At 39.9% G+C, this 27,183-nt stretch overlaps 2 protein-coding genes across 2 annotated transcripts in view; one reads left to right on the top strand and one right to left on the bottom strand.

Moving 5' to 3' along the window:
- The first annotated feature begins 776 nt into the window (after positions 1 to 776).
- On the top strand, positions 777 to 2,429 carry LOC124622698 (piggyBac transposable element-derived protein 4-like). Its single transcript, XM_047148488.1, has one exon. The coding sequence runs from the start codon at positions 777 to 779 to the stop codon at positions 2,427 to 2,429; it is 1,653 nt and encodes a 550-aa protein (XP_047004444.1).
- An 8,800-nt stretch (positions 2,430 to 11,229) lies between these two features.
- The window catches only part of LOC124622697 (clotting factor C-like), a 66,263-nt gene continuing 50,309 nt past the window's right edge, over positions 11,230 to 27,183 (bottom strand). The window contains exons 3-4 of the mRNA XM_047148487.1: positions 11,519 to 11,675; positions 11,230 to 11,435 (exon numbers count right to left, since the gene is read on the bottom strand). Coding sequence (XP_047004443.1) covers positions 11,230 to 11,435; positions 11,519 to 11,675 — 363 coding nt within the window. The remainder of the gene's footprint in view (positions 11,436 to 11,518; positions 11,676 to 27,183) is intronic.

The following is a 27,183-nucleotide window of genomic DNA, read 5'->3' as shown; positions in this document are numbered from 1 at the left end:
AACCGTTGGTTCCTGAGTTGTTTTCGATGTTACTTCCACATTAGTTTCCTTACACTGAATTCCCTTCAAATCTTCAACTATTCTGTAATCTGTTCATAACCTCTTAAACTATCCTATCATGTTAGTACTTAAGTGACCAAATATGACTACAAGATAATGACTAATTTAAGAGAATCACGAATGAACAGTGATCTCTAAACATAGAATGAAACAAATAGAAAATAGTACTAGTATAAAGGTAATATCATGGTACTATTCAAGCAAAGTAACATCTAGATGTCAAAAACTGATCGAAGTACTTTGTGTGTGTATGTAAAATAGTATAAACTGAATGTCTAACACTCTAAGCGCCAAGCCCGTAAAATTTACGGGCCTGGGATCGCGCGAAAATCACCAAGCCCGTAAAATTTACGGGCCGCTACATTTAATTTCATTCAAAACACTGCAACGTTATTTCTACGGGTTTGGCCAGCGCTATACGTTTTTCAGATGTTTATTAACAAAATGCGTCCATAGATGTCACGGCAGCGCTGTAATTCATGTTAAAACTTATCTTTGCGTTCTCAGTCTGTATATCATTCAGTTGTTTGTCATCATGTTTCGGCGCGGTTTATCAGACGCAGAAATTGCGGATTTGATCAATCATAGCGACACTCTGGATAATGTAGAGAGTGATTCAGACGATTCTGAATGCAATGGTGTGTTTGAAGGTACGTATTTCCGAATTTTCCACGTAATTGTGCAGTACGCACATATCTGTTGAACATGTGTAAACGATGTATGTAGTTACACATAATGTGATATTCTTTTTAGAAGACGAGATTGATGACAGTTTGTCTTCAGATGAAGACGAGAATGATGTTGAAGGTGTTGCTTCAAATCCAGCAGCTGTGCCGTATCCGAAAGACAGTGAGTGGACTGCAGTTGACACCTACCGACCTCTGCCTGTCAACACGACACCCAGGCAGATACTAGTGGATATTGATGAGTCGAGTTCTGTACTGGATTGCAGTAAAGTGTTCCTTACTGACAGTGACGTAAATGAACTCAAGAGACAGACAAATTTGTATGCATCACAGACAATACAGAAGAAAAGAAGAGGAAATAATCTGAAGCCCCATTCAGTTTTGAGTTCGTGGAAGCCAGTGACTATAAGTGAGATGAGGCGTTTCTTGGGTATTATTTTCCACATGTGTGTTTCGAAAAAGCCAAAAATTGCGGACCATTGGAGCACTAATCCTGTTCTTAGTTGTAACTTTTGTCCCCATGTCATGAGCCGTTTGCGTTTCACTCAGATACTGTCATGCTTGCATCTTGTTGACAATTCAAATCAGAAAAAACCAGGCGAAGATGGATTTCATCCACTTTACAAAGTTTTGCCATATTATAATAATTTGAAGGAGCGATGTATCCAGGCATATCGTCCCTCAGAAAAAGTGACAATTGATGAAGGAATTTGCCCATTTCGAGGTCGTGTGAGTTTCCGTGTTTACATGCAAAATAAGCCTCATAAGTATGGACTGAAAGTATATGCTGTTGCTGAAGCCAGTAGTGGCTATGTTGTAAATTTTGAAGTTTATGCTGGTAAGCATATTGTTGACAATTCTTCGTCTGCGGTTATTTTGCGATTGTTGTCTGACAGCAGCTTGCTGAACAAAGGCCACACTGTGTATTTAGATCGATTTTATTCCAGTCCAGAGCTATTTCAGCAACTGGCAGAGAAAGGCACTGGAGCTGTTGGTACTGTGAACAAATCCAGGAAAGGATTGCCTAAAGATTTAGTATCTGCTAAGCTGAAAAAGGGCGAAATGTCTTTTCGGCGTAAAGATAATGTATTGGCAATGAAGTGGAAAGATAAGAGAGATGTGTATACATTGTCTACAAGGCATCAAGCAACATTTGGTACGCATACTAAGAGAAATGGGTCTGTAGTATTGAAACCACTTCAGGTACTTGATTACAACCTCAATAAAATTGGAGTGGATATTGGAGACCAACGCCTGCAGTACAATCCGTTCCAGCACAGAACTGTGAAATGGTGGCGAAAATTATATTTCCATTTGCTGCTTATGGGAGTATCAAATGCATTTTGGCTGTACAATGCAGTGCACAGGAAGAAAATTACAATAACAGACTTTATAACAGTGCTTGCAGTTCAGCTTGTTGAAGACGACACACTTGAATTCATTCCAAGAAATGAAGGAACTGTAGGTCGGCTAACAAAGAGACATTTTTTGCAGCACATACCTGCAACTACTAAGAAGTATGCTGCTCGTGTGTGTCACGTGTGCAGTTCCAGGAGCAAGAAACAGAGTGGCAAGGCTTCTCGCAAAGAGACACGATACGAATGTGAACAGTGTGGCGTTGCACTCTGCCTGGAACCTTGCTTTAAAATTTTCCACACTAAAAAACAATATGATTCTGTGTGAAATTTATATGTAATACTGTATACTATCAGAAACATGTAATGTAGTGCCACAATTTTGGTTAAAAATAAATCACAATTGTATTCCCTTATTCGTATGACTTTTTCTAAATTCTTAAAACATCTAAGTGATTTCTATAACTGTACCTTAAAGCTGTGCATTGTAAAGTAGTTTCTTTCACTCAGAATTAAAGTAGAAATGTGCAGCTTCAAGATGGTACCAAATTTGCCACAATCCAAACAGTAGATTTGATGCAGTAATTTTTTTAATATTGGTAAAATTGCCCGGTTTCTAGGGACGGGTGCATAAAATAGGCCTGGTACAGAGAGTGCTAAACTATTATGTTATTGTAGTGTATAATTTTCTATTTTTATAGAATAATTTTATACCTTTTGTGAGATGTAAGGTAAATGGGAGGGTCTGAATCACTTTTGGAAAGGGTGAGTAGTGTAGGTACAAACATAACTAACACACACACACACACACACACACACACACACACACACACACACACACACACATTTCAGACAACTGTCGCAGATAAGTGTAACTTATTTTTCACTATTTGCCTTTCCATAGGAGTTGCTAAGTTCTTTCTTTGGGGACTTCAAAGGTGAAGGCGAGAATGTCTGTTCTGTAGGGGACATTTAACATCATACCTCCCCTGGCTTCTCTCTCAAGTACTGGCGAAGTAGGGATGCTGGGGAAGGGAGGTATGAAGGGTTTCCTGTCTTTGGGGCTATCTTCTTTCACTTCTTCAATCTTAGCAACCATTTCTATTTTTTCCTTTCTTACTTCTCATCTAAGTACTGGTCTACCTTTCCCTCTTTCCATATGCATACACTTCTATTGTTGAAGACCTTCTCATTCTCTGATGTTTCCCACAACCTTCAACTTATTTGAAAAAAGTAGGCCAAACAATCAGGCTGCACGAACACACCTCAACATACACATAAAATTACACTTAGACACAAACATGAAAATTACAGTTTAGAAACCTAAAGTTATTTCACAACCACCAAGAGATGTAGGGGAATAAAGACCTATGTACATCTGGGTAGATGCACATACTGTATAGTTGATATACGACTGTTCTGCATTGCCCCCCCTTTTTTTCTTTTAGGCAGAATTCAATTCTGCGTAACAGTTTCCTTGTCTTGTTACTCTCAGAGTCTATGGCAACTGAGTATCTTCTTATCTCGAATTCTGTCGTAAAATTCCCGCTTTCTTCGGATCCTGTCACGGTCGCCACATTCTAACGCTTTCTTGGACAACAAGAGAGAGTGCAGTGTTGGGTTGCACGACTCACACATCTCTTCTAGTTGACTTGCACACTGTGCATGCAGCCAATCCTCTTCTTTGGGTTATCAGCTACGTTCCTCTCACCATTTACTTCATCTCTGAAAATGTATCAGGTTAAGGGGAATATTATTAACCAGCCCTATATTCTTGAAATAAATTATGTACTCATAGGTTCTTGTCAGTTCAACAACAATATATTTTCGACTCTCATCCAAAAGTAACAATTATTCTGTACAAACTCCAGCAAGCAAACTGGTTCCAAGATAAATGTCAAAATCTACTAAACATTCATACAGTTACATATGTTCTGCCTCATGCAGAGCCAAGACATAAAGTAAAAGTCTCTATATAACACACACTTCATCTGTCTCTGTAACAATCCTCATGACACCACACACTATGGAACATTATCCAAACACTCTTTGACTTTTTGATATACCTTATAGGGTGCTGCTTGTAACCACTTGTCAGGGCCGCTCGTCTGACACACCTCCTGGCTCCTCGTGACAGCTCTCCTTCCTCCACACACAAACGTGTGGTGTAGCAAAAAGGCTCTCTCACCCTTGTCATTAAAATATCGAATGTTTGAGACGGTGGAGAGACAAGTGTTTCTAGAATTTATCCTGAAATTCTCGAAGCACTATAACCTGCACCCACAAGGAATAAATACTAGCAGCATACAGTGGACAGATCACTGCATCAGCAGCACATGGTGATAGTGAAATGGTTATTTGCCAAAATATCATGGGCATTCAACAATCGTATCTGGCTGGCACCCGAGAATCCTTCAAACAGCATATATGCCAGGAAAGCCTCGGATCCCATATTACCATCCTCTATGGGGTGGATGTGTACTTATCTGGTGAAGAAAATGGATCAAATTCAAAACCAGAAAGGATATCTGCGAAATACTCTTGCCCTCTTGTTAAGATACAGGGACCATACCTACTTTCGCCAAATCCGTCCATCACATATGCACAACTTCAGTGAATTGTAGCAAGTGAAGAGCCAGCCTAGCTCTGGTCAGGGAAAGGATTTGCTACACTTGACAACAACTCAACAAGAACACCAAGGAGCTGCTGACCTTCACCTACGATTATCCTTCGCACTCCAAGAATACACCTGGGAATTTGTGGATGGTGTCACCTAGGCCCAAGCAGAGTGGATACACTCTAAATCCATGGAGAAGTAGGTCACTAAGTCTGCACAGCTACCTGGCAAACCACGAGAAGAAACACAGACCATATGATGTACCATGATCATTCTCAAAGGGAAACCACTTGATGACACAGCTATAGCTGTAATTCAAAAGGGCCTCAACTTTGTACCAGCACCTGCAACTCTCCCATTCACTGAAATAATATCATCAGTAGAACAGGCAATTTGAGGGCAACCAGACAACAAGGCTGAAGAAATCAGAAGGGAAAAGTGCAGGGATCTTTCTAGGGGGACGCTGGCCAGAAGCAATATCTCCAGAGCGGAAATAACAGAACTACACAACCCCAGAGAAAATACAGAGATACGAGGGCAGTTCAATAAGTAATGCAACACATTTTTTTTCTCTGCCAATTTTGGTTGAAAAAACCAGAAATTTCCTGTGGAATATTTTCAAACATTCCCGCTTCGTCTCGTATAGTTTCATTGACTTCCGACAGGTGGCAGCGCTGTACGGAGCTGTTGCAAACAACGGGCAGTGATCGAGTTTCTTTTGGCGGAAAACCATGGCATCTCAGATATTCATAGGCGCTTGCAGAATGTCTACGGTGATCTGGCAGTGGACAAAAGCACGGTGAGTCGTTGGGCAAAGCGTGTGTCATCATCACCGCAAGGTCAAGCAAGACTGTCTGATCTCCCGCGTGCGGGCCGGCCGTGCACAGCTGTGACTCTTGCAATGGCGGACCGTGCGAACACACTCGTTCGAGATGATCGACGGATCACCATCAAACAACTCAGTGCTCAACTTGACATCTCTGTTGGTAGTGCTGTCACAATTGTTCACCAGTTGGGATATTCAAAGGTTTGTTCCCGCTGGGTTCGTCGTTGTCTAACCGAACACCATAAAGAGCAAAGGAGAACCATCTGTGCGGAATTGTTTGCTCGTCATGTGGCTGAGGGTGACAACTTCTTGTCAAAGATTGTTACAGGCGATGAAACATGGGTTCATCACTTCGAACCTGAAACAAAACGGCAATCAATGAAGTGGCGCCACACCCACTCCCCTACCAAGAAAAAGTTTAAAGCCATACCCTCAGCCGGTAAAGTCATGGTTACAGTCTTCTGGGAAGCTGAAGGGGTTATTCTGTTCGATGTCCTTCCCCATGGTCAAACGATCAACTCTGAAGTGTACTGTGCTACTCTTCAGAAATTGAAGAAACGACTTCAGCATGTTCGTAGGCACAAAAATCTGAACGTACTTCTCCTTCTTCATGACAACGCAAGACCTCACACAAGTCTTCGCACCCGAGAGGAACTCACAAAACTTCAGTGGACTGTTCTTCCTCATGCACCCTACAGCCCCGATCTCGCACCGTCGGATTTCCATATGTTTGGCCCAATGAAGGACGCAATCCGTGGGAGGCAGTACGCGGATGATGGAGAAGTTATTGATGCAGTACGACGTTGGCTCCGACATCGACCAGTGGAATGGTACCGTGCAGGAATACAGGCCCTCATTTCAAGGTGGCGTAAGGCCGTAGCATTGAATGGAGATTACGTTGAAAAATAGTGTTGTGTAGCTAAAAGATTGGGGAATAACCTGGTGTATTTCAATGCTGAATAAAACAACCCCTGTTTCAGAAAAAAAATGTGTTGCATTACTTATTGAACTGCCCTCGTAGTTTTTCTCCCTGCCAACAAGAGAACACTAATTTCTCTCTTGAGACACACGACTATGAACAGAAGGTGCTGTAATTACTAGATTATCCAGCATATCAGAAAATTAAAACAGAACTGACTAAAAAGATACAACAAAGCACCTGCAACTTGCTGAAAAATGGCGAGCTCGAGGATATGGACATCAAGACATTTTGCCAGTGCTTGGCTGTAGCACTGAGGATATATGGCCTTCAAAACATGCACAAAGATGGAATACAACTGACAGTTGGCAACATAGAGGCACCAATGTATCCCCACTGGCAGAGCATCTGGCGGATCTGCTATGACCCTTTGTGGGCAAATTTGTGGGCCACATCCGGAATTCGATGGACTTCATTGGCCATCTGAAAGAGCGAACTTCACAAGAACCTGATATCGTGGTCATCTGCGATGTCATATCACTATTTACACGAGTCCCCCTGGAAGATTCTATGAGCTTAATCAGTGGGGCAGAACTGACAACTTTTCAGGCACGTGTTAACATCGACGTACTCTGTCTTCAACAGTCAGTACTATGAGCAGACTGACTGAATGGCCATGGGGAGCCCTCTCTCTCCATGGTAGCCAACCTATTTGTGGAGAGCTTCGTAGAAGTGGCCCTGGAAACTGCCGAACTGAACCCTGTATGTGTCTTCCAATATGTGGACGATACATTTGTAATCTGACCACATGGAAAGGATCAACTGCAAATATTTAAACAATATTTAAATTCCCTTCATAATAACATACAGTTCACTATGGAAATTGAGAAAGTTGGACAACTACCCTTTCTTAATGTCCTGATGCAGTGCAGGTCAGATGGCTTTCTAGGTCACAGCACATATTGCAAGGCCACTCACACTGACTTTACTTTCATGCTTACAGCTGCCACATACGAGCACATACGACCTCTGACGAACAGAATACATTAATGTCAGTCAGACACCCGGAGACTGTGTTTCACAAGAATGGGTACGGAAACTGCCAAATCCAAAGGGCCTTCTGACAACAGAAGTGTAGTAGGGACCAAGATGATGAACAAATGGAAGAAGAGGAAAAAAGCCATGGTGTTTCTATCTTTTGCAGGCAATGTGTCACCAAAAATAGGGAGACTACTGAAGCAACACAAGATCAACACAGTCTTCTGACCACCAGCTAAGATGTCTGCCTCAGCAGCGATGGGGAAAGACTATGTCGGCCTCAAGAAAATGAGCAATTACAAAATTCTGTACAGCTGTGGGAAATATTATATTGGCTAAACAGTGCGTATGGCGGAAGGTTGATGCAAAGAATACCAATGGTACAACTGCCTAGGGCAACCAAACCAATTTGCCCTAGCAGAACACGGCATAAACACTGGACACACAGTGAATTATGATGAGACTGATGTACTGGCCTCCTCAAATAACTACTGGAATTGTATCTTCAAAGAGGCCATAGAAATTCATGTAACAGACAACCTCGACAACAGGGACACTGGTTACCAACTCTGTAAGACCTGGAAACCAATACTAAGCTCTATCAAGGAGCAAGGGTGCAAGCAAACACAAGACTCATTCTACCATGGCCACTGAAGAGACACTGCCCCCCCCCCCCCCCCCAAATCCCTACCACAGCCTCCACTTCCCCAACCACTGAACACGCTGTCAGTGCGTGGAATCACACCTGGACCCATGAATAAATACAAGCAGCAGAGAGCAGTCAGACCATTGCATCAGCACTACCTGATGATGGTGGAATGGTTATTCTCTAAAATATCATTGGCATTTGACTATCTTATCTGGCAGAACGCCGGAGAACGCTTCAAACTATTACAGTCTTCTTCATGCAATGGACATGGCGTTTTACCAAATGGGTATCTTCATCCTGGTGCTTCAATGGGATTACTGCCTCAATGGTCATGGCAATTTTGCTTGATTGGCATACCAGTTCTAAGTTGTATGACCTCTGAATGGGGACTTTTTGACTGGTCCTTATAATATACATGTTAAAATGTAAGTGGGCTTTAGTTTATAGATAGTAGAGATACATGTAAACCAGACAGATGGGGCACATGAGTTCCCTCCCTTATGTAATCTGATGAATGTCATCACATGAGGAGCATCTGGCCACAAAGTTGAAATAAGAATGAAATCTGTCAAATCACGTTGTGGTGTCACCGCCAGACACCACACTTGCTAGGTGGTAGCTTTAAATCGGACGCGGTCCATGAGTACATGTCGGACCCGCGTGTCGCCACTTTCAGTGATAGCAGACCGAGCGCCACCACACGGCAGGTCTAGAGAGACGTACTAGCACTCGCCCCAGTTGTACAGACGACGTAGCTAGTGATGCACACTTACGAAGCCTCGCTCATTTGCAGAGCAGATAGTTAGAATAGCCTTCAGCTAAGTCAATGGCTACGACCTAGCAAGGCGCCATTAGCATTACATTGCATGTATCTACAGAGTCTAACTTGTATCGTCAAGAGCGATATACAAATGATGGATTAAAGTTAAGTATTCCAGAAGCTATGTACTTTTCTTTATAGCATTCATTACGTATCCTGTTTCAGACCTATCTCTTGCCTGCGTGAGTTAGCGCGTGCCTTTCGGCTTCCTCTCATTGTGTCTAGGCTGTCTTGTCTAGACACAACACACATAAACAGCAGATCCTGTATAACAGGAAACACACTAGGAGTTAGAAATGGTGCACATAATCAGAAACCTGAAAACTTAGTTCATAGTGGCACTTAGCAACAGTGTTTCAAAGATAGGTAAATATCATGATATTATTATTATTATTAATTATGAACCCCATGTTGATTGGTTCATGCCAATCAGTTTTAATGTTAATATAATTGGATGGATCTTCTCAATAAGCGGCAGCAGGAGAAAAGCACATAAAATTTAAGGAAATGTGCAACCTTTTGGGGGCAGTGGCTCCTCTTGGAAGAAGAGATGAGGGGGAAAGAAGAGGGATGAAGGAAAAAGCCTGGTGAGGTTTAGGAGATTGGAGTTATGGCAAAGTCACCCAGAACTCCAGGTAGGAAAGAATTACTGGATGGGATGGGAAGGAAAGACATTGTTTTTTAAAAGTTAAGAATGTACAGTATTTTTGTTGCAACATCCTATTCCACAACATTATAGAATAATATGAAGTACATAATGCTGACATCAGATCTTCAGAAACAGCTTCTTCCTGAAGTGCTCTAAGGTAAATAGCAGGTACTTTGTTATAATATCCTTTAAAAACTCTGCTGTGACACACTGAGTGACATACCATCCTCAAACCACCTCTGCAACAAAAATATCCCCATCTTGATCAACTGCCTACAAATACCAATTATAGCATTCTGTCAGCAACTAGTGTACTTTGCCTGTTCAAATGGGACAAGGTTTCTCAAAGTGTTTGTGTGTCATGTAATTGAGGCGGGATGTGGGAATCAGCCTGGTATTTACCCATGAGGATGTGGAAAACCACCCAAAAGCCACATCCAGGCTGGTCGGTACAATGGCCTCCATTATTAATCCATGAGTTGACTTTGATTTGGGACTGGCGTGTTCCACATCCCAGAAGCAAGTGCTTCAATGGTCTTGGCTTTCTGGGCAGGTAAATTTGTACTATTAGTGACATAGTAATGTGCCAAAAAATAATGTCTGGAGTATTAGCACTCTTAACAAAGAGAATTAAATATTTAAGTGGTAACATTAGAGCATATTTCACAAAGGACTGCATAAAAAATAAAAATATTAGCAAAAACAAAAGAATGGATGGAATGGAACTGGCTACTAAATATTTAAATTGGAACAAGAGTCACAAGTGAGAAGTGTCTTTTAATTGTGCCTGCTTGCAACTTAATGTGTCTTCTTTATGACAGTAGCAACTGAGCATTGTTGACTTACATATTACTTACTCAGAGTCATAGTACAAACTGAAGGAACTAGCTATTTTGCTGTAATACCCAGGTGTGTTGAAACTGTGTCTCTGCAATACACGAGCTTCAGAGACAGTGACAATCATATGATTATTATTTAGCAGGTTTTGAATGTTCTAATTTATCTCCTGGTAATAATTATGTAGCAGATCTATTATGTCATATCAGAACAGTGTTGTCGCTTTATATCATGTATCCTTCTCCAAATAACAGTTTCGTATGTCTGGTACATCAATATTTGAATTAACCTGTTTCATAAATGTTGAAGTATGTGAAATTCATACTGCTAAAACTATATTGCCTATAGGTATTACATCCAAGCAACATTTACATTGTTTACAGACAGAAGAAACTGCAATTCTGTATTACTTCTACCACCTTTACATGTCTCCTCCTCGCTTTTCTTTAAGTATGGACATAAAGTATTCCAATTGCAGTGGCTTGACATCTCAAGAAGTAATTTTATTTTGGATGACTCCCATTTATTATGTATGTAAAGTAAGCTATTTTCAGTAGTCACAGTTTTAGGATTTCTTTTTTAACCTCAAATAAACTCTGACAATTCCTTCTGGAAAAATATATTTACATTTTCAGTAAGAAACTTTACTATAGTTTAACAGCTACCCCTGATCAAACTCAAATCATAAGCATATTTACATTAAGTGGAATCCAGAATATTAAAAGTTCTTCCACATATAATTATGGCACATGTGCTTCAATGTCACTTTCTTTTTAGTATTTGTCATAGTATGTCTTGAGCCAGTTCAGATGATCATTCACTTTAGTGAAAAGAACAGGGTAACTTGGACACAATGTTCCTACTGATGGTGGAACACCCAGACTATATACTCCCTGAATGAACCATTGTTTAGTTGTGGCTATTGCTTCCTGCTCCAACAAAAAGCCACCTCCATCATCATCCAAGCAAACAGCAGAACCTTAAAAGAAATTTTTTTCAGTGGCAAGAGCATATTGATAATTTCCTTTAAATGCAGATAAACAACCATTTTAAAACACTCACCATTTGCATATCCTGCACAGAAATTGTCATAAGTAAAAAAAGATTTAAAAGTGACAGGAAGTACTTCGTTACACTGCATAGACTCGAAAACTGGCAATATGGATGTAAGGATTTCATCATTTGGGCTTGGCCTGTCAACGTAACCCCAGTGAGCTATCTTAAAATGACAGATGAGACACATTATATTATATTTGTATTGATCTTCCAAGAATCACTTAGAAAAATGGGTGAAAGAAATAAAGATAGTGAAGCCAAACTTCAGATGGAAACTTAAAGATATTCATGAATATTTCAGCCAGTAAATTTACTCTAACAAAAGGAAAGAGAACATCTACAAACATATTAAGCTTGACTGTTCAGCAGATGCCTAGTTGTCACATACCTGGAAGGCAATGCTTATGACTCTTGAGATGATGTCCAGTTGATCTATAAAGTAAAATACTGCACACCCACCATTATGAAGCAGAGAAGAAATATTAAGGTTTAAAATCTCATCAATTATGGCATCTTTAGAGACTGAACCAGTGCCTAGATTGAAATTTAAACTGTCAGAAAAGGGGTTATATGCTCATTTCATAGGAATCAGTCTGGCATTCATGATCAAACTAAACCACATAAAACCAAAATCAAAAAGGTCTCTCTCTCTCTCTCTCTCTCTCTCTCTCTCTCTCTCTCTCTCTCTGTGTGTGTGTGTGTGTGTGTGTGTGTGTGTGTGTGTGTGTGTGTGTGTGTGTGTGTGTGTGGGTGGGTGCACTAAGTCACAAAAAATGTAAAATTTGCAACTTCGTGAAACAGATTAAAACTCTGTATGTAACAGGATGATGGACCTCAACAGCAAGAATTTACAAATAAGGGTACAGCAAATTGAGCCACCTGACTTAAAAGACACGCTTCCTGGCTGTCACATCCGTTAATTCATTCCCCTGAATTCCCTTGCAGCATGATAGGCAGTGGAATGCCAACTTCTTCCCTAGCCTTTGTACGTGGAGAAGGGAGTCCTGGATATGTACACCTGCCAGGACCTTCGTTGAATCACTTTTAAGAACGCTTCACAATTTGGAACAAATGAGGAATTTCTCAGCACAGATATATCCCATCTGCTATAGTACCCTCAGGACTGCAAGAAACTCATTTCAGTCAGCAGCAGACTGCTCAATGAACAGCAAAATTTAGGCCTACAGCTTAGGGCTTCATGTGTATGATACAATTTACAAAGTTATTTATTTCCACTTGCAATAAGAACTTATCACCCACTCAACTGCAGTATCTGTTAATTAACGTCATCTCAACAGAATGTAACTTTACTGTACACCAACCGTATGTAGACAAATGACTAGCGTGAAGGTTTCTAACTCAAACAACTCAAGATTTCAGGTACTTTCCTGAAATATGAACTTAACAATTAATGGACACTTTCAAATTAAATTGTTGCATGAAAAACAGAACAACTGAATGTTATTCTTTAACTTAACTGTGCAAAACATAAACAAATATATGTCTACTACTTGACCTTAAAATCTTTTTGCATTTTCTGGACTAATGTGTAAAGAAAAGTGATACATTTAATAGTGAGCTTAAAAATGCACTAATACACACATGTAATGAGTAATTTGAACTGGAATAATGTTATTATGATCTAAATATCTTATTTTTTATGAGCACACAAAAATGCAGATGTCTTGTCTGGCACAGGTCTGCCAATGTAAGGCCATGTCCTGAAGTGAAAAATATCCTCTCCGCTATCCATCCAACTTGTCCCACAGTGGCATTCTGCTCTTTACCCACACTAACCAATATCTTTGTTCATTCCTATTCCATCTCTGTTTCCGACCCCTTGCTCCATGGCTCATTCCCCTGTAACAGACAGATTTAAGACCTGTCCCATACATTCTCCCACTACCACCTATTCCAGTCTTTTCACAGGCATCTCCTATCCCTACCCCTAATTAGATAAACATTATCTGTAACCACAGTGCACCAGTCTAGATCGGCGTGACTGCTCACAAGCTACTTGTCTGAATGGTAACAGCTGGAACACCCATTTTCTGAATACATTGCCCAACTTAGTGGCTTGACTATCACTGCTTCACAGACTGTGCCATCTACTGGGTCTACCCGCATTAATGTGACCACTACCTACGTTCAATGTCAGTGTGCAGTAACCATTCACAAATGGCAGGTGGCAGCACTAGCAGTGGAGGATACATAAAATGTCATGAGGACATGGAAAACAGTGCAGTCATCATCATAATGTGGAAACTGAGCAATTTATCTGACATCTAAAACGGCATTATCATTGGCTTTTGGGGCCAATGGTAGAAACATTTCCAAAATGGTAAGTTTATAAACCATTCATGTGATGCGACGGTTAAAACATACGGTGCATGGCAAAATGGCCTTACCCACAATGGACACCAAGGCAACAGTGGTCCACCAAACGCCACAGATGACAGGGGCGAATGATGCTGTGGAAATGTATGTATTGGTGAATAGACATGCAACTGTTAAGGGGAGTAGGACATCAAACGGGCTGACTTGGAGCAGGAGAGGCACCACAGGACATTTTATTTTCTACTGTCTATACTTTTACAAATAAATTCATAAAACTTTGTCAGCATAACCAGGAAGGATTCAGGATTCACACTCATAGCAGTGGAAGTGCAAAAACATAACATAATAAATTTTTTTTAGATATGAAATTTCATCATTTTTTCACTTACTGTTGGCTCCATTTGTTGCTATAGGTACATTTTTCTTCACAAGTAAGAGAGATTCTTTGATGAATTTTGCACAGCATTCAAACCATTCTTGCAGGTGTACAACATTCTAGAATTTTCCGAATGTATTAAAACTGTGGTAAAAATTGAGATAATTAACTAAAAAATTTGATTTTTTTCTAAACATAAAATTTAAAACGTAACAACTCATTCATTTTTTCATAAATTAAATAGATTCTAGAGTTTCAGACACCTGTAAGTATGGTTTGTATGCTGTGCAAAATCCATCAAACAGTCTCTCTCACTTGTGAAGAAAAGTGTACCTATAGCAACAAAGGCAGCCAACAGTAAGTGAAAAAATGATGAAATTTCACATTTTAAAAAAAATATTTTGTTATGTTTTTGAGCTTCTGCTGCTATGAGTGTGAATCCTGAATTCTTCCTGGTCATGCTGACAAAGTTCTATGAATTTATTTGTAAAAGGCCACGGGAGTAGACAACATTCCATTAGAACTACTAATGGCCTTGGGAGAGCCAGTCCTAACAAAACTCTACCATCTGCTGAGCAAGATGTATGAGACAGGCAAAATACTCTCTGACTTCAAGAAAAATATAATAATTCCAATCCCAAAGAAAGCAGGTATTGACAGATGTGAAAATTACTGAACAAACAGTTTAATAAGTCACAGATGCAAAATACTAACGTGAATTATTTACAGACGAATGGAAAAACTGGTAGAAGCTGACCTCGGGGAAGATCAGTTTGGATTCTGTAGAAATATTGGAACACATGGGGCAATACTGACCCTACGACCTATCTTAGAAGCTAGATTAAGGAAAGGCAAACCTACATTTCTAGCATTTCTAGACTTAGAGAAAGCTTTTGACAATGTTGACTGGAATACTCTCTTTCAAATTCTGAATGTGGCAGGGGTAAAATACAGGGAGCAAAAGGCTATTTACAATTTGTCCAGAAGCCAGATGGCAGTTACATGAGTCGAGGGACATGAAAGGGAAGCAGTGGTTGGGAAGGGAGTGAGACAGGGTTGTAGGCTCTCCCCGGTGTTATTCAATCGGTACATTGAGCAAGCAGTGAAGGAAACAAAAGAAAAATTTGGAGTAGGTATTAAAATCATGGAGAAGAAATAAAAACTTTGAGGTTCGCCAATGACATTGTAATTCTGTCAGAGACAGCAAAAGACATGGAAGAGCAGTTGCACGGAATGGATACTGTCTTGAAAGGAGGATGTAAGATGACCATCAACAAAAGCAAAACGAGGATAATGGAATGTAGTCGACTTAAGTCGGGTGATGCTGAGGGAATTAGATTAGGAAATGAGACACTTAAAGTAGTAAAGGAGTTTTGCTATTTGGGGAACAAAATAACTGATGATGGTAAAGTAGAGAGGATATAAAATGTAGACTGGCAATGGCAAGGAAAGCATTTCTGAAGAAGAGAAATTTGTTAACATCGAGTATAGATTTAAGTGTCAGGAAGTCGTTTCTGAAAGCATTTGTATGGAGCGTAGCTATGTATGGAGGTGAAACATGGTCGATAAATAATTTGAACAAGAAGAGAATAGAAGCTTTCGAAATGTGGTAGATCATATAACTAATGAGGAGGTATTGAATATAATTGGAGAGATGAGAAGTTTGTGGCACAACCTGACTAGAAGAAGGGATCGGTTGGTAGGACATGTTCTGAGGCATCAAGGGATCACAATTTTAGTATTGGACGGAAGCGTAGAGGGTAAAAATCGTAGAGGGAGACCAAGAGATGAATACACTAAACAGATTCAGAAGGATGTAGGTTGCAGTAGGTACTGGCAGATGAAGAAGCTTGCACAGGATAGTCTCAGGACTGAAGACCACAACAACAACAACAACAACTTTTAGACAGTGGAAATTAAAATGTCCTGTGGTGCCTCTCCTGCTCCAAGTCGGCCCGTTTGACATCCTACCCCCCCTTAAGCAACTGACAGCTCAGCAACTCCTCAACCACCATTCAGCAAATGTTGCGTTTAGGCCTCTGTGACGGGCACCTGGCTCATGCACCTATGCTGACTGCTGTTCATCGACAATGAAGGCTGGAATTTCCATGCTAGTACTGCAACTAGCTGTCCACTGAGTGGCAGCAGGTGAAGTTTTCATATGAATCACATTTTCTGCTGCATCGGAGAGTTGGAGTGTACAGCATGAAACCTCAAAACACCCTCAACAATTGTGGGAGTGGTGTGGTCTGGGGAATATTTTTGTGGCATTTCCTGGGCCACTTCATCATTCAGGAAGCTGCAATGAATCAACTGAAGTACGTTTCTATCCTTAGGGACCATGCCTATCCCTACAGGCAGTTTGTTTTTCCTCAGCACAATGGCACCTATCAGCAGGACAATGCTATGTGCCGCACAGCTCACAGTGTACATGCATGGTTCAAAGAGCACAAGGATGAGTAATGAGTATAACATACTCCCCTTACCACCTAACTCCCACAGATTATCAATTAGGTTTAAATCTGGGGACTGCCTCAACTGGACTGTTTGCGGCATCGATTCTCAACCTAGAAATCTATTGCATATGGCAACAGCATTGTCGTCAGCATGGCCCTGTTCGTACTTTTGAAAAAACTCATCTTTGCTGTAATAGGTTGTTATTCCGTCTTTGGACAAGTGGTCACATTAATGTGAATGGGCTATGTAGTTTCTTCCCGCCAAGGTGAGATTTTCTGTACTGTGCAGGTGGGAACTCTCAGTACAATATATTCTTTATTCCTGTAGCTCAAGTAGTCTCAATCTTTGCTAGTCCCTGTTTCCACCTGTGTCAATCCCTTTCTTCTTCTCACTACACTACACCCAAAGGCACACTCACTATGCTACCAGTGAGCCCTTCTCTGTCTCTTATCCCCCCCCCCCCCAATCCCCTTCCAGCCCCAACCACAGCTTCCAGGTTCTACACCTAACAGCACCTTACCATCCTGTTCCTGCCACATCCCTGCCCTGGTATTCCTTCTCCTCTCTACTTGACGCCTCTTCTGTCTCCCCACTATAAAGCTCAGGTGACATCATTGCTCACCACCGTCTGATATGACAGTGGTCATGTGTGTGGTGAAAGTGGTCATGCAAGCACATCTATCTGAAGAAAGAATCTGTATGATAGATTATAATATTTAACAGAATAACAGTCTCCTTTCAATGTGCCTGTCTGCTGCTCAACACCTCATCTATGTGGAGAGTAGACATCAGAACTTCCCATATTATAGTTATTCCACCGTGACTTGCCATAGTTTTCTTTTACTGAACTTAAACACAATGAATTACATAACTTTACAAATGTTGTTGCGTAGCTTAACCATTGTCAATATATTCTTCAAATTATTTACATTTATCAACAACAACAACAACAACAACAGAAGTAGTCAAAATGCTGACTATAGCAGTGTACAGTTTATATCCACAATTTTTTTCCTTTTTTTATAAACAACAGACTGGGTGGGTATAGTTAGATTGATGGTTTCTGAATGTTGCAGTGGGCCCTGTATAGATTGCAGGACGCTGAAATGTCATAGATATGTTCATTAATCAGTGTGTTCGTGGAGTATACTGAAAAAAGTAGTTCCACTTTCTGCCACCAGGTGAAAACATGACACTGTAAGTTGTCAGAATGTGAAATGTTTCCTGTTTTAATGTCAGTATGCTGTTTGTTGCTTCATGTCACATGTTGAGTTCTTTTGTGAAGTGACTGTTGTAAAGTGTTTAGAAGACTTAAGTTTCCCACATGAAACACAATGCCTATTGTTAAGAAAGATATTGCACAGATGGTAAAGATGTTTTATCAGAATGACAGCAATAGCAGCACTGTGTAACAGGAATATTGTCCATAGAACAAGCTGCAAAGAGGTCCCAGGTCAATAAATGGGCTAAGGTACATGATCAAGAAATTTGATGAAACAAGTGAATCAGATGGTGCAGCAGTGAGAGTGGGGCAGCCCATTCCCATGTCAGTAGTTGTTGAAGTTGCTGCAGCTATAGCCAACTGTGCAGCATATGCCCCAAATTCTGCAGCCAGTACTTGAGCTGTGTCCCAGGAATTGTCACTGGCCTGATAAATAGTTCAAATGTTTTTGTGGTGCATTTTACACTGGTATCTGTGCAAGATTCAAAATGTGCGCTGATGAAGTCCTGAGATGGACTAGAATGTCGTGACTTTGCCCTTCATTTATTGACATGCATAGATATGGATGACATGCGGCCAGGGAACACTCTTCAGGTGAATGAGGCACATTTCTCTCTGCACTGTGCCATGAATACAAAGAACTGTCTCATATAGATTTCTACTTTGACACATGTTGTGCAGGAACATTCACTGCACTCAGATTATATGACTGTGATGTGGGTTCACAAGCTACTTCATTCAGTCTGTTTTTCCTCATGGAGATGACACCTCATGGGCCTGTTAGGTGTACAATGATGTTTGCAAATTATAATGACCACCTTGTACAACACATGATTGTAGCTTTACAAGAAAGCAACTATGTCCCTGCCACTATTTTCAAACAAGATGGGGCGGCACCACATGTTGCTTGCCAGGTGTAAGATTTGCTTCAAGAAACCTCTGTTAATGACAGCATCATCTGTGGGCAGCTTCAAGATGTGTAACCTTCCAGATCCACAACCTAAATCCATGTGACTTCTGATTGTGGGGATGTATGAAAGATCATGTATCAGGGATGTAACTAGAGTCTTCATCATCTGAAGGATAGCATATAATGATATACTGCTCTGATTACAATGGATATGCTATGATCAAGTGTCAACCATGCCATTTTATGGATGCAGCAGGTTGCTAATTAGGAAACCATGCAGAACACATGCTGTAACTTGTGACCATCTCCTAATAAACATGACAGAGCCATTGTTATCATGTGTTTGATCATCCCTCCCCTTTCCCTGCACCCAAATCACATTCTGACTGCTCACAACATCATATTTTTAATTCCAAACTCAAGCAGTTACTTTTTCAGCATATTCCACAGAGCATCCACATGTATGTACCTGTGATGTTTCCTGTCCTATGTATACAGCCCACACTGCAGCACTCTAAACACCATCAGTTTAACTGTAACAACCCAGTAAGTTGTTTTTAGTTCTTCTTCCAAAACATTTTCTTTATCCTATGTTAAAAGATTGTTTGAAATTGTTTCAGTTACAAATTAGTGAAACTAGTCAACATAATTGCAACAACCACAAAAATAGGCAACTGATGCAAAAAACATCATTTTTTTTTCTTTTTTACTTGATATAATAACACTGACTTCAATCCATATTCTTTATCATCATTTTCCTTTCTTAAACTGTCTTGAGAATTACATGCACATAACTGTGCAGCGTCCCTCCACATCTGGTTCATGGACGAGATCTGAGACTCCAACGTTGCAATGACAAGTACTCAATGAAATTTATGTACGAGGGGCATTCAACAAGTAATGAAACAAATTTTTTCCTGTGCCAGTTTTGGTTGAAAAATACAGGATTTGCTGTGGGGCACCTTGAAATATTCCTGCTTCAGCACCTACAGTTTCATAAAGATCTGATAGATGGCAGCGCTATATGTAGCTTTCAAAATGGCTTCTGAAATGCAAGTGCATTCCAAGCAGTCACTGTTTCTTTCGGCATAGAACCAGAGCACCACAGATATTGTCAGGCACTTGCAGAATGTCTACAGAGACCTGGCAGTGAACAAAAGTGAGGTGACACATTGGGCGAGGCATCTGTCATCAGAACAAGGTCACGCAAATCTGTCCGATATCTCACATGCCAGGCAGCCGCACACGGGCGCTACTTCTGAATGTTGGAACATGCAGACACAGTCATTTGAGTGATCAATGGATCACATTCAAACACGTCACTGCTCAACTGGACTTCTCTGTTGGTAGTGCTGACACACTCATTCATCAGCTGGGGTACTCAAAGGTGTGTGCCTGCTGCATCCATCACCACCTAGCAGATGACCATTAAAGGGAATGAAGGACCATCTGTGCAGAAATGCTTGTACTTTATGAGACTGATCATGAAAATTGTTTGTCAAATACCATCACAGGTAATATAATGCTGTTCTACCAAGAACCAATGGAAGATTCTGTTAATATCATCACAGGTGATGAAACATGGGTTCATCACTTCATGCCAGAATCAAAATGGCAATTAATGGTGTGGCACCACACCACCTCTCCTCTGAAAGAGAAGTTCAAAGCTGCACCCTTAGCTCATAAAATCAAGATGATGGTCTTCTGGGGTGATAAAGGGGTTATTCTGTCTGATGTCCTGCCAGACGGTGAAACGATCAACTCTGAAGTGTATCTGTTACCCTAAAAAAATTGAAGAAACAACTTTCAAATGTTCATTGCCACACATGCAAACAAATTTCTTTTCTCCATGACAATTAAAGGCCTCATAATAATCTGAGCACCTGAAAGAAGCTCACAAAACTTCACTGGACTCTTCCTCTTCATCCCCCCTTCAGCTCGGATCTTCCATCTTCTAACTTCCATCTGTTTGGCCCAAAGAAGGATGCACTCCACGAGAAGCAGTACATGGAAGACAGAGAGGTTATTGATGCAGCAAGAAGTTGGATCTTACATTGACCAGTAGGATGGTACCATGCAGGCATACAGGCCTTCCCACTAAGGTGGCAAAGGCCACTGTATGGAACAGAGAATGTTGGAAAATAGGGTTTTGTGGCCAAAAGAATGAGAAATAATATGCTCTTTTGGAATAAAACCAACTTTTTTTTCTGAAAAAGTGTTGTTTTACTTAATGAACACATTTTGTGTCAGTTCTTTTGTGTTTGGCAAGGAAAAATGTCCAGTGGCTGACATGCCAGGCAGAGGCATAGTGTTTAGCATCGAGAAAAAATTTCCAATCTTGTAGCCAAACTTAGTTAACATACATATTTATGGCAATTGTCACTATGATAGAGAATTTTTTGCTCACTCAACTCCAAATGTTAATAACTTTCTTGCATTGATGTATGTGTGCAATGTTCACTCCAACACTATACACTTAGCATAAGCCTGAGGTGGCCAGTTTGATTTTATGTTTCTTAGCAAGAGTTGGGCAGGTTTCAGTGATGAAAGCTAGCAACATATCAATCATTTGTGGGTAAAATCTTGCCTGAACATTTCTCCAAATGTGAAACGAATGTGTGTGAAGATATTTTACTGTCACAGGATGTTTAGGAGCATTATGGATTAATTGTTGATGGACTCTTGCTGACAATTCCTTCAATGTGTCCTCCCCCATGTAATTTTTTTCTGTGAATTAGACTCAGACATATTTGTTAATTTTGCATTCTAGATTGATATAAATCAATGTCCTTATAAAACTAAGGGCCAAAACATTTGGAAGACATTCTCTGTAATGCTCCTTAACCCTTCCTCGAATATCTTGCTTGCATGTTCCCCATCGATGTGATCTTTGATCTTCAGAGAAAAGATTCCATTGCTACTGCATAGAGAGAAGCAAACCAATGACAACCCTGACACTGTACTATCTGTGACTGTAAATGCTGCAAAAGGTTACCAGTAATCATACACTGGTAATTTTTATTAATTTCCTATCAAATCACATTTTATTTTTGCCTCTTTAAAAGTACTTGAATTTATTCTCATGTGCTCTTTTTTGGAAATCAAGAAATACAATACATAAAATTGACTGCACTTCCCAAGTAAGATGGACAAGGTCACAATTGTCCACCAATGTGTGAGTCACTCTGTATCCTGGAGCTGAAAGGTTTTGATAGTGTCCCAAGACTCTTGCCAATGCTGTTTTTAGTCATCTGTTAATGTTCCTTGTGGAAATTTTGTAATAAACAGCTGCAATGGTTTCATTTTTCTTTGAGATTAGTACCTTTACAACATCTAGGAATTCCTCCTTGCTGGACTTCAATGCAATTTTTTTTCTAGTGTGTTCCCTAGTACATGTCAAAATTTGCTATAAAAGTCCTCCAACAAAATAACATGACCAGCTGATTTGTTTTTTGGTGCTTTCCATAAAGCTCATCCATAGTAACTGGAGCTTGCAGGTTCCTGTTCCAGTCTTTGCTATTCAGAGACAAAATCCAATGTTGTTTAAGCATTCTGCTGTAAGTGTGGGTGCCACACTTTCTGTAGAATAAAAGGAGATAAAATATGCTGCAATAGCCCATTTTATGCCCTTGTGTGTCACAACCCCTCCATTCCTTTGAAAACTTTCTACAAGATGCCTGCACCCAGTTTTGAGCACTTGAATATGTTATTGTTAATTGTTGCCATATATCATTTCTATCTTTCGTGCTGATACTCCTTTTTGAAGTTAAGAATTTGTCTTAACACGTTTTACTGTGACAATGTTATGTGATGTTAGCATACCTGCCTCATTCCAGTCATATTGCCAGGAAGTAATATTCTTGCATTAGCTTTTGTCAGGCAGACTTTCTTTTGCATATTCATACACACAGTTGATCAAAATGGTGTTAGCTTTCAATATCCAGCAGTGGCTCTCAGGCACAGTCTCCACTGTGTCAATCTACTTTAGGTCTGTTATGTAGTACCCTAATTCTGTACCATGTAGTAAAGTGCAATCAAGTTGCCATAAGCCTCTAACTCAATGGATTTTACATCTACATCTGCAGTAATTATTCTGATCTTATCCTCACAATTCCTATGTGAGCAATAACTAGGGAACTGTAGTATATCCTTGGAGTAATCATTTAAAGCTGGTTCTTGAAACTTTGTTAATAGATTTTCCTGGGACAGTTTAAGTCTGTCTTCAAGAGTCTGCCAGTTCAGTTCCTTGAATATCTCTGTACCACTCTCCCATGGATTAAACAAACCTGTGACACATTTCAGCAATATTTTAGGATGGGTCACATGAGTGACTTTTAAGCAATCTCTTTTGTAGACTGACTGCACTTCCCCAGTATTCTACCATTAAACCACAGTCTACCACTTGCTTTACCCTCGACTGAACCTATGGTCACTCTGTTTCATTCCCTACGAACTGCTACACATGAGTATGTGTTTGGGTTCACCAATTCCGACAGTGATTCATTGACTGTTGATGTACTTTCTGGGATGTGAGGTCGTGGTCCAAGACCACGACCTCCCATCCCAGAAAGTATATCAACAGCCATGTCACCCGGTCGTGAAAGCCTTCATTCTACAGTGATTCATTGATATTCACAGGATACTAATTTTTTTTCATTTTTTGAAGTGCAAAATTTTACATTTATAAACATTTAGTGCAAGCTGCCAATCTCTGCACAGTGTTGAAGTCTTATCAAGATCTGACTGAATATTTATGCAATTTCTGTCGGACAGTACTTCATTATAGATAAATGCATCACCTACAAAATGCCTAATTTACTATTAACCTTGTCTGCAATGTGCTTAATATACAACATGAACACCAAGATAACATCTGTGTCCCTACCAAAATGTCCTCAACCCAGTTACAAATTTCACTTGATATCCCTCGTGATTGTACTTTTGACAATAAGTGTAGGTGTGTACTCAGTCAAATGCTTCTTGGAAATCAAGAATCAAATTTAGTGGTGTATGGACAATGCTGAGTTGGAATGTGGTATGATTAGAAAAGGACAAAGTTTTGTCACTTTTATTTCATTTGCAAGATGATGTGACATGCACTTACAGCAGAAAAACCTCACTGCATTAGCTGTGATATGCAAATAAGCATCTCTGTTTGGATATTCTAGTCACATGGTGTCTGATAACTGAAAGCCACTAATTAAACTATGTAGCATAGCACTAAAATTCACATTAGCTGTTTGATTTATATGACAAGGACACAAACTTCCCAAAATTTTAATTGGGGCACATATGCTATTTTAAGTCCAGCTATTTCTATGGTAAAAAATTCTTTGTGGTTTTGCTTGGCTTTTGCTCTTAAGATAAACAATATTAATTATTATGATCTATTAATTATTAATATTATGATGTCAGCTGTGATACTGTGACTTTATTCAATAACAGCAACAGGCATGCATTGTAACCCGTCCTGAAACAAACAACACAGATGGGCCAGTTTCTCTGCAAAGATTCAGTACTGTGTCTCATCCAGACGCATCAACTATTTTATCAGTATTAATTTGCGTTTGAATACTGTTGATATCTGTAGCACAAATATATACTGATAGTTGTAAGTTTATTATCTTAGCAAATGAATCCATTCTGTTTACTTTGATGCATGCCTCTAAATGCCTTTTACTCCATGTTGCAGACCCAACCTGAGCTTTGAATATGGTAATGTTTTTACTTGTTCAAGATTTTCTCCATCTCTAAGAGGGAATGATTTTATGTCTCCTTTGTTTTGCATAATCAGATCGTTGTTAGTAATGTTGGTGAACCTTTCCCCATTGTGATCCTGTTAGATCTGTATGTACATTGTAATTTTCTTTCTTATTCCTTATCCTGAGGGTCTGAAAATGTTATTGTGCACATTTAGTCTTAGTCATTCTCAATGGCTGCTCAGTACTGTTGATGCCAGTCATTTCTTTGACAGACATTTCTCCCTGTCCATGTTCTGGTTCATCTGGGTCTAGTAATGAATTATCCTATGTGTCTGACATTGGAGTACTATTTTAGAACATGTGTATCATACCACTATACTACAATTCAGTTCTGCTCACTACACAAATAAAACCCAAAAATGAAGAATAGACATCAGAACAATATTAGTGGTATTAACACTTACATAATTTTACAATGTTCAATTTATATTTCCATGGAATGATAAAGGAAAAAAGGTTTATTACTAATAGTAATTAAAACAATGCTGTGACTACCAACATGTCTGAAAATAATTTCTTGAGACGCAACTCACTTCAACAATGACCATGACTTGTGCAAAAAATAGAAAAGACAACCACACTATTAAGGAATATAAATTAATACATAATGTGATGAAACAGCTTCTAAGTTTACCCATTTTGAAAAGTTATTACCTTGTTACAATTTACATCTCCTTGAGCAGCTTAGATGGTGTAGTAAACACAATGCATTTTAGATTATGTTGAAATTGTTGCGTTGGGATAAAATTCAAGTATTAATTAAGCAAACTGCATCTCACATCAAAATTCTGAAACATACTCAATTCAAACTTGTAAATAGTGCTACATTCGTATTGCTTTATCACTATGACAATGAATGGAATGGACAGTCTAATATAAGTACAAAATATGGACTGAGAGTCAACTGAAGAAAGACAAAAGTAATTAGAAGTACCAGAAATGAGAACAGTGAGAAACTTAACATCAGGATTGACGGTCATGAAGTAGACAAAGTTAAGGAATTCTGCTACGTAGGCAATAAAATAACCAATGACAGACGGAGCAAGAAAGACATCAAAAGCAGACTAGCACTAGCAAAAAGGGTATTCCTGGCCAAGAGAAGTCTGCTGTTATTAAACATAGGCCTTAATTTGAGGAAGAAATTTCTGATAATATATGTTTGGAGCACAGCATTGTATGGTGGTGAAACATGGACTGTGGGAAAACCAGAACAGGAGAGAATCAAAGAATTTGAGATGTGGTGCTACAGACAAATGTTGAAAATTAGATGGAGGTTCTGCACAGAATCGGAGAGGAAAGAATATTTGGAAAACTCCGACTAGAAGGGACACGACGACAGGACATCCGTAAGAAATCAGTGACTGTCTTCCATGAGACTAAAGGGAGCTATAGAGGGCAAAAACTGTACAGGAAGACAGAGATTGGAATATGTCCAGCAGATAATTGAGGATGAAGTTGACGCAGGAGAGAAATTCATGGCGGCCAGCGTCAAACCAGTCAGAAGACTGATGAATACAAAAAATAACAATATTTAAAACTTGGAAAGATATGTCCGTAGAAAAGAAAACATTTAATTGTGATTTGACTCTACAAGTAACAATAACAATCATCAAGATGGAAGTTCCATGCACTGCTGGAAAGAGGAACACTAAATTACATTTATACAGAATATGAGCATTACCTGAAAGAAGAGGTATTCCATTAAAATGACTAACATCCATATAATAATCAACCTAAATTTGAAAAATTATTGCTAACCTACATAAAGAAGTTAATATATAAGAATAGTACTGAGTTTGGATATATAACACAGGTTTGGGTCTGTTAGAAAATAGACATCTTTTGTAAATTTTATGTACATTCTATTGCTGATTGGAAGTGAGGAAAGGGGGAGCGAAGAGGGGGCCAAACAACAATGTCATTGGTCCCACAATCCAAGGTGCAGAAATTAAGGGAGGGACAACATCAAAGGCACAGTCCAATTGATGGTAAAGGAAAATGGGCAAACAAGGAGGCAGAAGGAATGACGGAGCAGCAGTAAGGGGGTGAGGAGGGGGAGGGGAGGAGGGAGCAAGAGTGCCCCAGATACTTGAGGTCCCACCACCCACACCACACCACACCACACCACACCACACACCCCACGATATAATAGGGACAACACCAATGGAAGAAGACACAAGAAAAGTGAGAACAAAATAGTACAAAGCACCAGATAAAACATAGAAAAAGGGGGGAGGGGGAACCTGGCCAGTGCAGAGACAATGCCGAAAGCCTCAAAAACCAGTATCAATGCTAACTGAGGTACTTTAATTCCGGCGGGAAATTGAAGTACTTAAATCTGAGAAGATAAACAGCTTTTCCAAAGAAAACCAAGGATGGACATAACCATGTGAGGGTCATCTGACTCATTAGAAGGAAAGTGGTATGTTATATTTAGTGCAAAGGACCAAGAGGCAGCAGCAGTCCAGCAAAATCTGTATCCTGTGACAGGGTCCTGCAAATACAACAGGGGCAGGGCACCAGAAGGGGGTGAGGGGGTTGTAATGGGTGGAGGGGGGTGCCTCATTATGGAGTAAAAATCATGAGTCAGCCTCGTATGGCCAAAAC

The sequence above is a fragment of the Schistocerca americana genome, chromosome 7, assembly GCF_021461395.2.
Source record: "Schistocerca americana isolate TAMUIC-IGC-003095 chromosome 7, iqSchAmer2.1, whole genome shotgun sequence".
NCBI classification, from domain to species: domain Eukaryota; kingdom Metazoa; phylum Arthropoda; class Insecta; order Orthoptera; family Acrididae; genus Schistocerca; species Schistocerca americana.
This window is presented reverse-complemented; position numbering and strand designations above follow the sequence as displayed.

Coding starts and splice junctions, on each gene's coding strand:
- LOC124622698 (XM_047148488.1), top strand. CDS start 777: ATGTATGTAGTTACACATAATGTGATATTCTTTTTAGAAGACGAGATT.